At 38.3% G+C, this 15321-nt stretch overlaps 1 protein-coding gene across 1 annotated transcript in view; it reads left to right on the top strand.

Annotated features, from left to right (window-relative positions):
- LOC124594839 (probable ubiquitin carboxyl-terminal hydrolase FAF-X) overlaps positions 1 to 15321 on the top strand; it is a 300957-nt gene that overhangs the window by 109834 nt on the left and 175802 nt on the right. Inside the window, exons 17-19 of the mRNA XM_047133291.1 lie at positions 482 to 722; positions 7900 to 8037; positions 8259 to 8510. Coding sequence (XP_046989247.1) covers positions 482 to 722; positions 7900 to 8037; positions 8259 to 8510 — 631 coding nt within the window. The remainder of the gene's footprint in view (positions 1 to 481; positions 723 to 7899; positions 8038 to 8258; positions 8511 to 15321) is intronic.

Below are 15321 nucleotides of genomic sequence, written 5' to 3'. Positions count from 1 at the left end.
TAATAAGTTTCATTACTGCTAGTTTGATAATACTCTTGTTTCTTCCTTTAAAATACTCAGTGATCTTCCCAAGCAATTTGCTGTCAGTTTATATTTTTCCATGCAAACATTACCTGAATTTCAGTGTCTCTCTAACTTTTGGGTTCATAGTTCAGACTGTCATGCTACCTACATATTTTACTTTCCAGCTCTTTGTACAGCGTGTGAGTCTTTCTTAATTTTCTTCCAGTTTCAAGGAAGAATTGGTGAGTTTGGAAGCTAAAATTATCCACAAAACTATTTGATTTGAGGGATTCATTGCTTTGCAAATTACACCTGTATATTCTGTGTTGTCTGTCAAAGACCATCATTGGTGATTTGGAAGTGATGCTTTCCCTCATGGCATCAGAAGTGGTTGTAGTTGAAGTGGTACTTACAAGTTGGTCAAATTATTAATTATTCTCCTTAAATGCACACTTATTTCAGGTTTAAATTTTTCCAGGGCATGCAGAGGAAAGCACTTGTCGTTACTTGTACGGTTTTCAAATCCGGGTCGGCCAGTGGATGATATTGACATTTTCACACATAGTAATGATACCTTAGCATCCTTACGAAGGCAGATTTTGCGGCGGATAAAAGCAAGTGGAACTAATGTCAAGTTGGACCTATTCATTAATGGAGAACTGCTTGATCCTGCTGATGACAGGAAACTTTTGTCACAGATACCACTCCGCGATAAAATGGTAAGTGCCTGGAATATTGGATCATAGTCAAGTTTTTATTCCTTTATTAACAGATGTAGTGAAGTTAAAAAATATTTTCTGTGAACAATATTAAATCATTTATACAAGTATCGTAGGATATACACCATCCTTTGTGACTTTAATTACAGTCTTCTGTAGACTGTACATTGTTCCTTCAGTGGTCACTGTAACACTATGGTTTTTCTCACAAATTTGTTTGCCAAGATTGTAAACAGTTCTCGTGTTCTAAATTACTACCATTAAACAGTGTTGAATTCTGTTATTAATCATGTTTTTTTGCCTAAGTTATTCATAATGTTCTTCGACCCACAGGTGTTCGATTTTAGTACATTGCACGTCATTGACACAGAATATATGTTGCAGGCTGTATACACCCTAGGACAACAGGGAAAATCTGGGAAAAGCTGGGAATTTTTTAGCATTCCAGGAATTTTTCATTGTTTTAGTTTTCAGTTAAATTTTTGTAGTTTTGACTGGTAAGAACTGATACTCTGATGAAGAATTTTACTGTATCCAGCCGTTGCAGAACAATACTGTGGCCATAAAACATAAACAAGACAAAAAATCACAATAACACTTAAAAGAGAGAGAAAAAAGTGAAATAAAACTCCATTTGCGAAGGAAATGCGACACTTACAACAAATGCAATACACACACACAGGCGTCTGCCAACAGCAAAAGCACTAGGACGAAGACTATGAAATTCTTCATAACAAACTGCTTCTGATGACTGTGACATCACAGCTGTTAACATTAGGTTTATTCTAACAGTTGCCAGTTGGCTCATGGGCATGTGCAGTTGAGTCGTGTATAAGCAGTACCTGCTTCTGCTACTTGAAGTGTGGCTGTTGCTGTATCAGCAGTAGCAACAAGCAGTCAGATGCTACCTGGAATAATTTTTCTGCTGCGCCCAAGCTGCCAAATTCGCACATGTGTAGTGGGGAGGGGGGGGGGGGGAAGTAATTTCCACGTGACCAGTTTTTACTTTTAAACAATGGAAAATACAGGATGGAATGTAACAATACCAGAGAAGGAAAGTTGCTACTCACCATATAGTGGAGATGCTGAGCCGCGACAGGCACAACAAAAAGATTCACACAATTATAGCTTTCAGCCATTAAGGCCTTTGTCAGCAGTACACACGCATACATACACGGGGGGCCGCACGCACACACAAATGCAACTTGCACACACGTCTGCAGTCTCAGAGAACTGAAACCACAGTGTGAATTTTCTTTTTTAAAATATTTGTTATTTGGGAAAGTATTATTAACTTTTTAGAATGATAATTGGCAATATATTATTTCACAACATTGACTTTTTCCTCGTTATTGATCTTGAATCACAAACTCTGCAAATTTTTTAATTTTATTTCTATAAAACATAGCTGCTATGCTCTGAAAGTTATATATTTTTAAGTAGTCACATTTTGGACTAGTTTGCAATTTATTTCATTACCTTAAATGTTGCTATACTCGGAAAATTTAGTAACTTTTGTAAGTTCTATCTTCATACGGCTCGGTTATTGTACGGATTAGTATGCTGAAGAAGTCATTTGTACGACAGCAATTACTTTGCTTTGTTACACACTTTTGACTCTTATCGTAGTGAACATAGGGAAGAGGACCTGCCAGCACTGCCGTACACTGGACCATTGAAAGTATCTTGATGCAGGGTGCTGTAGTTGGGTCCAATGAGAACTTCTAATGCAGTGGCTTACTGTTTCCCCAGGAAAGTTTGCAGTGATGGAAGCCCTGCTCCGTGCAGTGTGGTGTAATAGTGCTTGTATGTTGGGGGTTACCAGCTCAAATCCAACCCCCAGTCAACTTTTGTTGTTGTATTTACGGATTTGAATGTCCTCATGTTTATAATGTTTGTATATTCTGGAATACTATCAGCTCTTATAAATAATAGCACTCACTGTCGAGGAGTTCAGTTCTGTTCTGCCTAAACATTGTTGTCAGTAATAAATGTGCTTTCACTGCCAAGTGTTGTACTTTATTGACGACATTACTTTCGGATGTGGACTTGTGTAACCACAAGGTTCCAAAATGAACCCTGGTAATTCGGGCCCCAGTATTTCAAGGTTCCATGTAACTTGAGCTGGTCTTAAGAAAATTAAAATTTTAGATAAATCAGAATAAAAATATGTTTTTATTCATTGTCCACATGTACATTCTATGCTGTTTCGAATGTGCTACAGTTTGAAATTTCTACCCATTTTCAATTCAGGGAAAACTGTCCCACTTAAGGTTTTTATTCATAATGCACAGAAAAAAACCTTGGTCTCAGACTGCTAATGCATTTCTGTTACAGATGGACAGGTGCCATTAGGTTTTGAGAAGTATACTTGCCCTTTCTTTGTGGACCCTTCAGTGATTGGGACCGCCTTACAATCAGTTGTACATTGCATACCATCCTTATTGTTGCCCCTGTTGTTGTGCCTACTCAGCAACAGTGGTCATTAGAATACAGTATGCCTAAGTAACAATGCAATACAATGCAATGTGTCTTAAAGTTTTTATTCATACATTCATACAAAATTTGTGCCACTGAACGTGACACTGGAGATTTTAAAAGACTAGACGAAGTAGAAACATAAAAACTGCTGCTGAGTATGGAGTTGGTGAAGTGACAGTTGGAGATTGGCATAGAAATGGAAACAAAATTGCCAAGTTTTCACCAAACACATACTCTCCGTTTGAACGGAAGTTGGTGAAGAAATTTGAGTATGAAAAAAGGAGTGAAGCTTTGTTCGTTTGGTTTACTCATCAAAGACAGACAGGAAGTATAATTTCAGGGCCTATTCTGCAAGAAAAAGCTGTATTTTTTAGAAATGTGTTCACCAAAGGTGAGGACAATTTTGCTGCAAGTTACGGATGGTTGGTTAGGTGGGAGAAGCGATACAGTGTAAGGCAGCTTGAAATTTGTGGTGAAAAACATTCTATGGGGGTCTCAAACTGTTACACAGTTTTGTGAGAAATTAAGAAAAATTGTACAAGAAGCAAATCTTACTCCTGATCAACTGCATAACTGTGATGAAACAGGGCTAAATTATAAAATGCTTCCATTTAGAATTCTGGCCTCAAAAGAAGAAAAGGCTGCCCCGGGCTTATGTACAAGCTTGTCTGCTGAGCTTTAGTGTTGTGTTCTTGTTGTGTAGTAGTGTTTTTGTAAGTGTACATGTCTCTGGTGAGCATTATTGGTTGGTGGTGTTTTGCTTGACTTGTTTTATTTTTATGTCTTCTGGATTTTATTCAATTTCATAGCATTATTTTCACTACTGGACGTATTATGTCTAGCTCCGTTTGTTTGGTGGTACTATGCTTAATCTGTGGAGCATGTAACTGACAGCCTCTCTCTCTCTCTCTCTCTCTCTCTCTCTCTCTCTCTCTCTCTCTCTCTCTCTCTGGGTTTTTATGGGTTTTCTGTAAACACAGAATGATTGTTGTTTATTTTTCTTTGTGGTACATATAGCTAGGAAGTTTTTGTACTGCTTGTTCTTTCTCTGAAGTGAGCATCATGTGCAATGTGTTTATCTCTGTTTAGAGTAATTTAATACTGTTCAACAGTAGTAATTTAAAAAAGGAGTTCTGTCTACAGTCTTGACAAACAAATTTGCAAAGAAACTCATTTTATTTTATTTCAGTGACTGCTGACAATGCTTTAAAATAAAGCAAAATGTGTATGGTCCAATCAAGACTTCCTAGAGCAGTCATTGAGTCGCAGACAGGCATGGTAAAAACGAAGGCTAGACATATTTCAGCATTAGGGCGAAGTCCTACTTCAGAAGTAGAAAAAACACACATTCACATAATGCCTCACACAGGCATGGCCACTTGCTTTAGGCAGTGAAGTCCGACTGCATCTCACATGAGCAGCACTCTAGTGTGGTTGGTTAGTGGTGGTAAGAAAGAGGTGCAGAGTTGGGATGCTGTGATTTGGGAGGAGACAAGTAGAGAAGAGGCGTGTTGCCAGAATATGTGATGTGTGTAGTTGCGTGAGAGCAACAAAGGGGATAGGCAAATGGAGAACAGGTGCTAGAGAAGTTTGAGGCCAGGGAGGTTATGGGAATAAAGGCTATGTCATAGGGCGAGTTCAGATGCACAATTCAGAAAAGCTGGTGTTGATGGGAAGAATCCAGATGGCATAGGCTGTGAAGCAGTTATTAAAGTAAAGCACGTAGTTGAGTGGCATGTTCAGCAACTGGGTCATGCAACTGTCTGTCGGCCGCAGTTGGTGGTGGCCATTCATGGGGACAGAGAACTTATGTGCCATGCCCACGTAGACTGCAGCACAGTGGTTGCAGTTAAGTTTTTAGATTGTATGGCTGCTTTCACAGATGACCCTGCTTTTGATTGAGTAGGGAATGCCAGTTACAGACAGAACTGGAGTAGGTGATAGTGGGAGGATATACAGAACAGGTTTTGCATCTGGATCTATTGCCAGGATGTGAGCCATGAGGTGAGTGGTAAGGAGCAGTGGTGGAGTAGGGATGGACAAGGGTATTGCAAAATACTACTGTTGTCATGGTGGAGAGGATATATCTCATTTCAGGGCAAGAAGAGAGAGTCAAAACCATGGCAGAGAATGTGATTCAGTTGCTACAGTCCTGTATGGTACCGAGTCATGAGAGGAGTGCCCGTTTTGACCGGATTGTGGGTAAATGGTGGATGGTAGGTCACTGGAGAGGCATGGCATGGCATGGCATGGCATGGCATGGCATGGCATGGCATGGCATGGCAGATCTGTTTCTGGACAAGGTTGGGTGGGTTATTTCAGACTGTGAGGGCCTCAGTTCGAGAGGTAACGATAGTCGCTACAGAATCACTGACTAAGCGGTAGGGCTGTGTGGAAGGAACTTCTTGATGTGGAATGGGTGGCAGCTGATGAAGCAGAAGTATTGTTGGTGGTTGATAGGTTTGATGTGAAAAGAGGTACTGATGTAACAATCCTTGTGGCGGTCAACCTCGTAGAAGGTGACTTGTTGGGCTGAAGAAGGGCAGATGAAGTAAAAGGGAGAGAAGGTTCTGGAGGAATTGTGGATACGGTGTTCTCATCCTTGGGGTGCAGATCGTGAAGATGTCATCATTGAATATGAACCAGGTGAGAGGTTAGAGATTCTGGGTTGTTAAGGAGGATTCCTCTAGATGGCTTGCGAATAAGTAGCATAGTATGGTGCATTGTGGGTGCCCATTGCTTTACCATGGATTTGTTTGTAGGTGATGCCTTCAAAGGGGAAGTGATAATGTGTGAGGATATAGTTGGTTATGGTAACCAGGAAGGAAGTTATAGGTCTTGAGGCTGTCAGGCATTGGGAAAGGTAGTGTTAAATAGCAGCAACGCCATGGACATTAGGGATATTAGTGTGGAGTGCGGTTTTATTGACAGTGACGAGCAGGGAACCATATGGTAAAGGAACAGGGATGGTGGAGAAATTCAGTGAAGAAATGATTGGTGTCTTTTTGATACGAGGATATGTTACAGATAATAGGCTGAAAGTGTTAGTTCACAGGAGCAGAGATTCTCTGTGTGGGGTTTGTGAAGGGCTGGAGATCCTGCTGAATTTCTGAAATGGGAGTCACTGTGGCAGGGGTTATATGTGTGTGTATCTGGCAGCTGGTGTATTCCCTCCACCAAGTAATCCCTGCAATTCATAACCACAATAGTGAAATCTTTATCAGCAGGTAGGATCACAAGGTCCTGATCAATTTTTAGATGGTGAATTGCAGGTTTTTCTTTTTTTCCGAAACTGTGAGGTTAGTTTCATGTTGAGGGATTTGCAGAATGATGGTGCACTGAAATTTGAGGTTAAGAAGTTTTGGAGAGTCAACAGGAGGTAATTTGCGAGCTGCAGGGTCGATCATGATTGATTGGGGGAGTAAACTGAAACCTGTCACACCATGACATGCTTTGAAGCTAGTTTGAAGAAAGGGTGACAGTTGTAGCTTAGAAAAGGGTTTTTTTAATGTTCAGTGACATTGTAATTCTGTCAAAGATGGAGAAAGGACTTGGAAGATCTTATAATGGATACGAAATGCAGACTGGTTATGGCAAGGAAAGCATTTCTGAAGAGAGAAATAATTTAACATCTAATACAGAGGTTCACAATTATCTGGAGGGTAAAAATGATGGCCACAAAGCTAAATTGTTTTTAAAGATCATTGCTGATATCCCTATTTTGTAAAACAGTAATACCAATTACATAAGTTACTAATAATTACATTTTTATTTCAGATACTAGATTTAACGTGTGACACAATTTGGTGGTCACAGCTTGTGAAACAAATGTATGAAAAACATCTTCCATACACTACAGACATATTTCAGTTTTCATTCCATCCATCTGTGACAGTAAAATTGTGACACATATACGTACATCACATAAGCAGTGGTGCAGAGGAAGCACACTTTGTAATAATTGTGTGCCTGCAATGTGAGTAGTTAGCTTCCTTTTCTAAGAGGAGTTTGTAGGTAGCACTCGTGATACACTGGAAGTTGCTTCATTATGCTATAGTTAAAGATTGTTAAAATGACCACTGCCAATCAACATGCTGCTTATATAGTCCGTGGCTTAATAAAACATCTACAAACACTAAATATCATTTACCATTCATCAGTTTTAAAAGTAAGTCTTTGAAGAAAATTCTTTCCCATTCTGAAGGTTAGTTGGTGCTTGAATTGGACACATTCTGAGATATCAAGGGATCTTTTGGTAATTGAGGAAAGGGAGGGGTAGGTGTTAAAATTATAGAGGAAAATAAAGGCTTGAATACACAAAGCAAGTTAAAGTAGATGTAGGATGCAGTAGCTGTCCAGAGATTGAGGTTTGCACAGGATGCACTAGCTTGTAGAGCAGCATCAATTACATCCTGTAATACATTTTCATAATAGAAAAATCAACTAAGATGCCTGTAAGCTAAGAGAAAAGGAGTCAGCAATTTAAATGCAAAATACAAGAATCCGTGAACTTCATTTTTTAAAAAGACTGGTGTATGCATTGAATAACTCTTTTTGTGTCTTCGCATTTGTTTGTCCCATGATTGTGGATCACTGCTGTTTATCTACTAGGTGGTACCAAGTGCTCTTGGCATTGAACTGTACAGAAGTCAGTAATATTTTTTCTACAATCTGTGTTCTACCCTTTCTGTTTCAGCTTCTGTCAGCAAAATTATGTCAGGTAAATTCCAATATGCCAAGTTCACCAGACAGCAGCTCTGATAGTTCAACAAGCTCTCCACAGCATCCATATGATGGGCCAAATCTGGAAGCAGAGAACATTCTTCCAGGGGTTGTAAGTAAAAAAAGTTACTCCAGTTTTTTATTCTTTTGTGTGTGTCTCAATCTTGATTCCTCATGAAACAAAGTGTACTCATTTATTGTAACATTTATGGTATTCAAACAGATGTAATAAATTGGGGTTATTTTACCTTGATTTTGAGATTTAGGAATTATGTAATTGAAAATTTGTCCATTTTGTAGCTTGTAATTTATTTATTTGTGTCTTCTTTTTAGCTTATGTCGCAGCGGCCACATTGCGCACAGTTCTTCTTCCAGTTAGCTGATTTGGGTTGCCGTCTGCAGTATCCGCCATTGCGTGATGGAGCCAGAACTCTCTTAAAATTAATACCACCTGATGTATATACAGAGGAATGCTTGCAAGCACTTTTCCAGAGCCATGCTCATGGAGAAACTTCATGTCCATCAGCTACTGTTGACAACATGTTCTTTGCATCTTCACCATCACAAGTCTTGTATAATCTAGAGGTAAGTGAATGTTGATCATTTAATATGTGTATATCAATCCTGTATTGAATCCAGTTTATTTCTATAAATTTTGCATCTGTTAATTGGCAGCACTAAACAGCTCATACATATTAAATAATCATGATAACATAATGTGCTTTATGTTAATAACAATGATTGTTAATATATAATGATGAAACAAAACACTGTTGAAAATATAATTTCATTAAAGACTTAAAATAAAATTATTGTAATAAAGTCCTAAGTTACTTTCTTCTTAAGTTACTACAGCTGTTATTGGCTGCCTCCAAAGTGCTAGAGGTTTGCTGTACCTGCATGTAGATCTATTGTTACTACAGTGTTCTACATTACCCTCACTAGTATGCGCATGCCTTGGCAATCTTACAGTGTCTACACATACACGTGCGGGTGTAAGGGTGGGTGACCAATGCATTTGTGTATAGATTCTCTCAATTATATTTTAGTTGTGTGTACTAGTCTATATTGGAAAGTGGCTCTGCACAATGATAGGGAATGATATGGGGAAGGGATGAAGTTTACAGAAGACTGGTGACAGTAAGCGAACAAAAAAGTTCATGTTGCCCAACTGTGTTGCTGTGTACAAAAATCAAGTTCGTTTTGCTATGGGACATCCTTATTACCAGAATGAAAAATGCTCATATTGTAGCACAAAAAAAGGTGAATGCGTCCTGGGCTCTGTTTCTGTTATCGATGGGTCATTCCATGTCAATTCAACCAATTTGAGAAAATGTTCCAGCTGATAGTCTCAGATTTGGCTGAAATTTAGCACACCAATGCTACCAAGTGTGGAACACTCATGTAAAAAATTCTAAGTTCCCCTGCCAGTTAGTTCCAGAATTATGGCTTGTGAAAGAAGGTGGCGTGACCTGGAAATTGCAATCCGCATCTGGCAATCTATCTTCAGACCCAACTTCAGGTCTTAATAACTTTGGAACTATTCCACACAGTCCAGTGAAATTTTTACAACCCACTTAGAGAACACACTCTGTGAATCAAAACACCAACAACATATTTCCGAGGGAAAATAAAAAATTCCAAAATGTGATTAAAAAAATGTAATACATTAATAGGTACATATTGTAGGTGCCCTCTATACCAAATATAATTCACTCAAAAAGGGTATAAATTTATTTGTGGTAAGCTTAATGTGGCCTAAACACACACAGAACTCATCTTCCCCGTATCAGCCACACAGACAGTGTTACATGCACACGAAAATACAAAAATTTGAAAAATTACCTGAAAAACATGGATTTTTTAAGTGTGGTAGCACAAAAGGGACAAGTGATATCCAAGCCAAATTTTAAAACACTGCATAAGTAGACCATAATATAATATGTGGCAAAATTTCAACTTGTTATTGCAAGGCATTTGTGTACAATAAAAGTTGACAGAGATGTATTTGGTTACGTTTCTTTTAACACGATTTAGCAAGTAATAGTGATGATGCAGACAGCTTGTTTCAGATAAAGCTGCAGCAATTGTTGGGAACCATAAAGCAACAGAAAGTTAAACAACGGTAGTTTTCTGGGACAGAATGAGTCATTGTTAGGCAGGAACAACAAAGAAAACAAGCAACAATTACAGGTTACTTATGTTTTTAAGGTTCTAGTTCAGACTGGTCAGTACTGTTGTGGAAAGTCTGTATGGGGGCAGAAGAGTGTACTAGTGGCACTTTTGTTCAAACAAGTTGCAGTGTTGTTAGAGCACAAGCATCTGAATGTCATAAAACAACATATGGAACAAAATGTGGCATTTGCTTTGTACTGTATGATCTGGATGAATCTGACCAAGATTTGTTGCTATGGAGATTCAGGATACACCCTGTGGGCACAATAAGTTCAGTTCCAGGAAACTTTAGTGTTTATCATATGAAAGTGTTTCTGGATAAGTATTCTTTCCTGCAAAGAAGTTGTTTTGAGCCATTTCAGATTCATAAGAAGACAGTGAAGTGTAGCCTCAGAGAAATTGGTATAAAATCAGTATTGAAAGTGATACAGTGCATGGGACTTAACATGAAACCAGGACAAAAGTTATGTTCCAGGTGTGTTACACTGCTAAAAAATGAAGAATATTCTGATAATTTACATGACAGTGGCAAAGAGAATCAGCCACCTACAACCACAACGGATGAGCAATTAAATACTTCAGTGACTGCTCTTTGTTTGTCTCCTATGAAGACACACAAAGTTGGGAAAAAAGACAGGCCCGGCTTTGGTAGAAGAAAACTACAAGAAGCTCAAATGGAATTAAAACACACAATAGCTGACACACCAGTGGTGGAGGAGGAAGAACAATCTGCTCCAAAGGATGAGAAATCATGCCAGAAATGCTCTGATTTGGACAAAATTGTGCACGATTTGAAAGAAAAATGTGCCATATCCACACGCCAGAAAAAAGTAGCTATTCTTACCCTTGCACCTTTCAGCTGGTCTATTGACTACACTGCAAAGGAATTCAATGTTTCTACATATATGGTAAAAAAAGGTAGGAAAATAAAAGCAACCCAAGGAGTGCTTCCACAACTTCAGCAGGCTCAGGGTAAGCAATTGAGTTCAGAAATAAAGGTGCTAGTGTCGGAGTTTTATGGAAATAATGACTACAGCCGAATAATGCCTGGAAAAAAAGACTATGTAATGGTGAAAATGGGAAATGTACTTGTACAGATGCAAAAAAGACTGTTGCTATGCAACATATCAGAAGAATTCAAGGAAAAGTATCCCAATACGAAAGTAAGTTTATCATCATTTTTCAATCTTCATCTAAAATGGGTTGTGCCTGTGAGTGGAAGGGGCACACACAATGTTTGTGTATGTGAGACCCATCAAAATGATAAGCTGGTGTTTGCTGCTATAAAGGATTCTGGTCTGGATTACAAAGGTGCAATGAAGCTGCTAGTGTGCGACATCATGATACACAGGTGTGAAAAGTGTCCTGGTAAGGCAAATCTTGCAGAACACATGAATAACAAACTGTATGGTGAACTCCTTATGGATGACGATGAACTTGTTTCTTATAAACAATGGACACAAATGGGTCACACAAGTCTTGAAATAAAGCAAAGTACAGTGGAAGATTTTGTTGAAATGTGTTGTCAAAAAACGGACAAACTGACCACACACAGCTTCACAGCAACAGCACAATCAGCTTATGTCCAGTTTTTTAAGGATAATTTGAAACAAGATGAAATTGTGCATTTATAGTTCAAGATGCCATCCAAGGATATCATTGGGACAACAGTCAAACAACTCTCCAGCCATTTGCGATTTACTATAGAGGTGAATCAGGTGATGTGTCTGTCGTGAACCTGTGCGTTTTTAGTGATTGGTTGATTCATGATGCCATTGCAGTTCATGCCCACATTCGCACTGTCATGGCATATGTGAAAAACAAGCTGCCTCACATACCTTTTGCGAAATACTTCAGTGATGGGGCAGCTAGTCAGTACAAAAACTGTAAAAATCTCAAAAATTTATGCACGCATTACCATGATTTTCAGATTCACGCAGAATGGAATTTTTTCGCAACAAGTCATGGTAAAATTGTATGTGATGGTATTGGTGCTACCATTAAGCTCATGGCATCACGAGCTAGTCTGCAGCACCCTACAGAAGGTCACATTCTAACACCTCTTCAGTTATTTACCTGGGTACAGAAAAATATCTCTGGCATACAATAATTCTATGTTTTGAAAGATGAGGTGAAATCAGTCGAAGAGTTGCTAAAAAGGACCGGTGTAAAAGAAGGCAACTAGCTTCTTGACTTACCTGACAACTACAAAGACATTTGAATCAAAATATGTTGAAATATTTGCACTTCCTATTTCTTTCTTAGTAACAGTAACCATGTCATGTAATACCGTGAAACCCTGCTTTTACACTTTTCTAGGTCTTTAAAAAATGGTGTAAAAATGTGGGAAATAACTTTTTGGGTGGTAAAAGTAATGTATAGTATCCCACCTTGCATTTTCATAGTTTGTGTGTGATGTATGTACATAACAAGCATCAAAATACGTGTTAGGGACTTTTTGATTATCCAGTAAAAGTTGTCTGAATTTTGTACTATGTTTAGCTGCTACCATAACTAGTGCTGGAAATTGTGTGGAAAGTATAATCATTTCATAAATAATAATCGAAGATTTTGGAAATCATTTCATTCATTATTTAAATAATGAAAGACTGCATCAGTTACATATTTTCTCATGCTTAGCACAACACAAAGCCGGCCGCTGTGGCCGAGCGGTTCTAGGCGCTTCAGTCAGGAACCGCGCAACCACAGGTTGAACCTCTTCAGTCTGGAACCGCATGACCGCTACGGTCGCAGGTTCGAATCCTGCCTTGGGCATGGATGTGTGTGCTGGCCTTAGATTAGTTAGGTTTAAGTTGTTCTAAGTTCTAGGGGACTGATGACCTCAAATGTTAAGTCCCATAGTGCTCAGTGCCATTTGAAGCACGACACTTTTCGAGACTTTATTCTCATTGCCGAGCACTAATCTTTACATAAGTGTCTTGTGTGGTGTTTGCATATGTGCTGTTCTACATCACTCACATTGTTTGTGTGTGAAACATCACAAAAAAATACTTAACATAAATATTTGCACTTGACGAGGAGAATAAATTCTTGAAACGTGCGCATGTGTGTTCTTGGTGTCATGATGATCACGAAGTTATGCATGTGCATTAGAGACAGACAGTGTTGTGATTGGTCATAACTCGAATGAACGAACCTAATTACTTCCACAGCTATCACACAGAGTAGAGTTCGCCAGGGGCAGGAGAAAAAGCGTGAATCGGTCCAACTTTTGCCGATTCAGATCTGTTGAGTAGAGCACCCTTGTGTCAAGAAACAATGAACGTTGTTTCATAAACTGTAAAAGTGAGAAAATTATAGATATGTTAACGTAAAATTGGGTGCAAATTAAAATTGTGAATGTAGTAAATTTGAATGGAGTGATAAAAATGTCATAAACAGCTGGAAGACGTTGTTGTATTGTAAGACGTATTGTGTCAAGTAAAATAACATGATATGTGATGCCATTCCCCCAGGAACAAATCCACCCCCAGAAATTTTATCCCTCCAGAAAAACCTTTTTTTTAGCTGTTACATGTATGTTCTTCAGCCATACAGTGTATTGTTCACTATTCATGCCAAATCTTCCGGATTTGGGACCCAGGAGCAGGGACTTCAGCCTATAAATTGCTAGATGTAGGTGTGCCAACATTTTTCAGCCAAGAGAATTCAATGTGCTGGGAAAGTAGGAGTAACTCGTACAGTAAAGTGCGAATATGTCAAGATGTTGTGATAGAAATGTCTTTGAAGCTGCCAGATAAGTTGAAAAGCTAATTCTGTTCTTTTACAATCCCAGCTCTGCCCAGGATCTATTCTCTTTTTTATGCTATAATAGACCTTTTTTCATTCCGGTTCCTAATTTTTATTCTAACTAATATTGACTTTAGAGCATCATAGCTTGGCAACCAATATAGATTTTTGTTGACTCTGGTGATGACTGATCGGGTATAGGGTTTTTATTGTCTTTTGAACCATGTTGCTATGTCATGGCAGTGGTTAAAGCTTTCACAAAACAACACAATGGCCATTAATTACATGTCTACCTTCTTACAAAAGTTAAACCAATGTGCACAAGTTCGAAACATATAAATGGCATCTAGGAAGGAAGAAAAAAAAAGAACCTCCTCCTCAAAAAATGTGTTTTTGCACTAATATTTAAAACTGAATGAAGCCAGATTTTTGAGAGATAGTTTTAAATTCTATTGTTAGAAAGCATTTTTGTTTGTTCTATTCCCTTTAAACTGTTATAATTCATTTAAGAATGAATTTTACTCGCTACATTTAGCTTGACTTTAAACCATTGTATCTTGACAACAGATAACCCACTTCAAAAACCTCCCATAAAAACTTGTTTCTTGCATATAAAATCGAAGAAGTTTACATACAGATGATGCTGTTAGTGGAGCATTAGTTTTATCCCCTTAAAATCTTTTGCAAAAGGAGTTGATAGATTCATACAATTTGCCTGGGTAACAGCCCTGGTTCATTGTCCAAACCTAGAAGTATAATGTAACACAGCTACAGTAAGACAGATGTTCAGATTTCTGTACAAATGGCTGCTGGTCAGATCTAAACCAAAAACTTTTTACCTCTTGTTCTTAGCTCAAATAGGAACTGAGCACCAACACCTCCCCCAAACTGCAGTTCTGCGTGTGGCCTTTTCAGACACATTTGTTACAGCACTCCCGCACTGTAACAATGTATTAGAATAGCATGAGGAGAATAACAACAGGTAGATCAGCTGATTCACAGCAATAGTCTGCGTCACATCAGAAGGCGAGAACAAGTGACACAGCTTAGTAAAGATGTAAAACAAAATTTTTCTGAAAAAGGTGATTGTCTAATGACAATGCCATCAAAGTAGGTTACAATAGTTGTCATTTTATTACGATTTGGGTTGTATTACAAGTAAAAATGTAATACTCTATCACATACTGATAACCTGAATTGTAATTCAGACATTGTAGGTCGTAAGCTTCCAACTTCTGCAACTTTTCCATTGAGGATAGTAATATCAGACGTTGGTGTTGAATGTGTCAAACAGCTGACTTAATTACCCTGCTTTCATTTGCTGATTTGTTACGGTATCATTTCTTTGACAACTCTTCTTAGACAAATAAACTGTTCCTTGTGCAGATGTATGTGGTAATGATAAGTACTTTTGCTACTGTATGAAGTAACACTCGTCAGTGCAGTAAGAGGAGAATGAATTCTTTACACT

Source organism: Schistocerca americana, chromosome 2 (genome assembly GCF_021461395.2).
Source record: "Schistocerca americana isolate TAMUIC-IGC-003095 chromosome 2, iqSchAmer2.1, whole genome shotgun sequence".
In the NCBI taxonomy this organism is placed as follows: Eukaryota; Metazoa; Arthropoda; class Insecta; order Orthoptera; family Acrididae; genus Schistocerca; species Schistocerca americana.
This window is presented reverse-complemented; position numbering and strand designations above follow the sequence as displayed.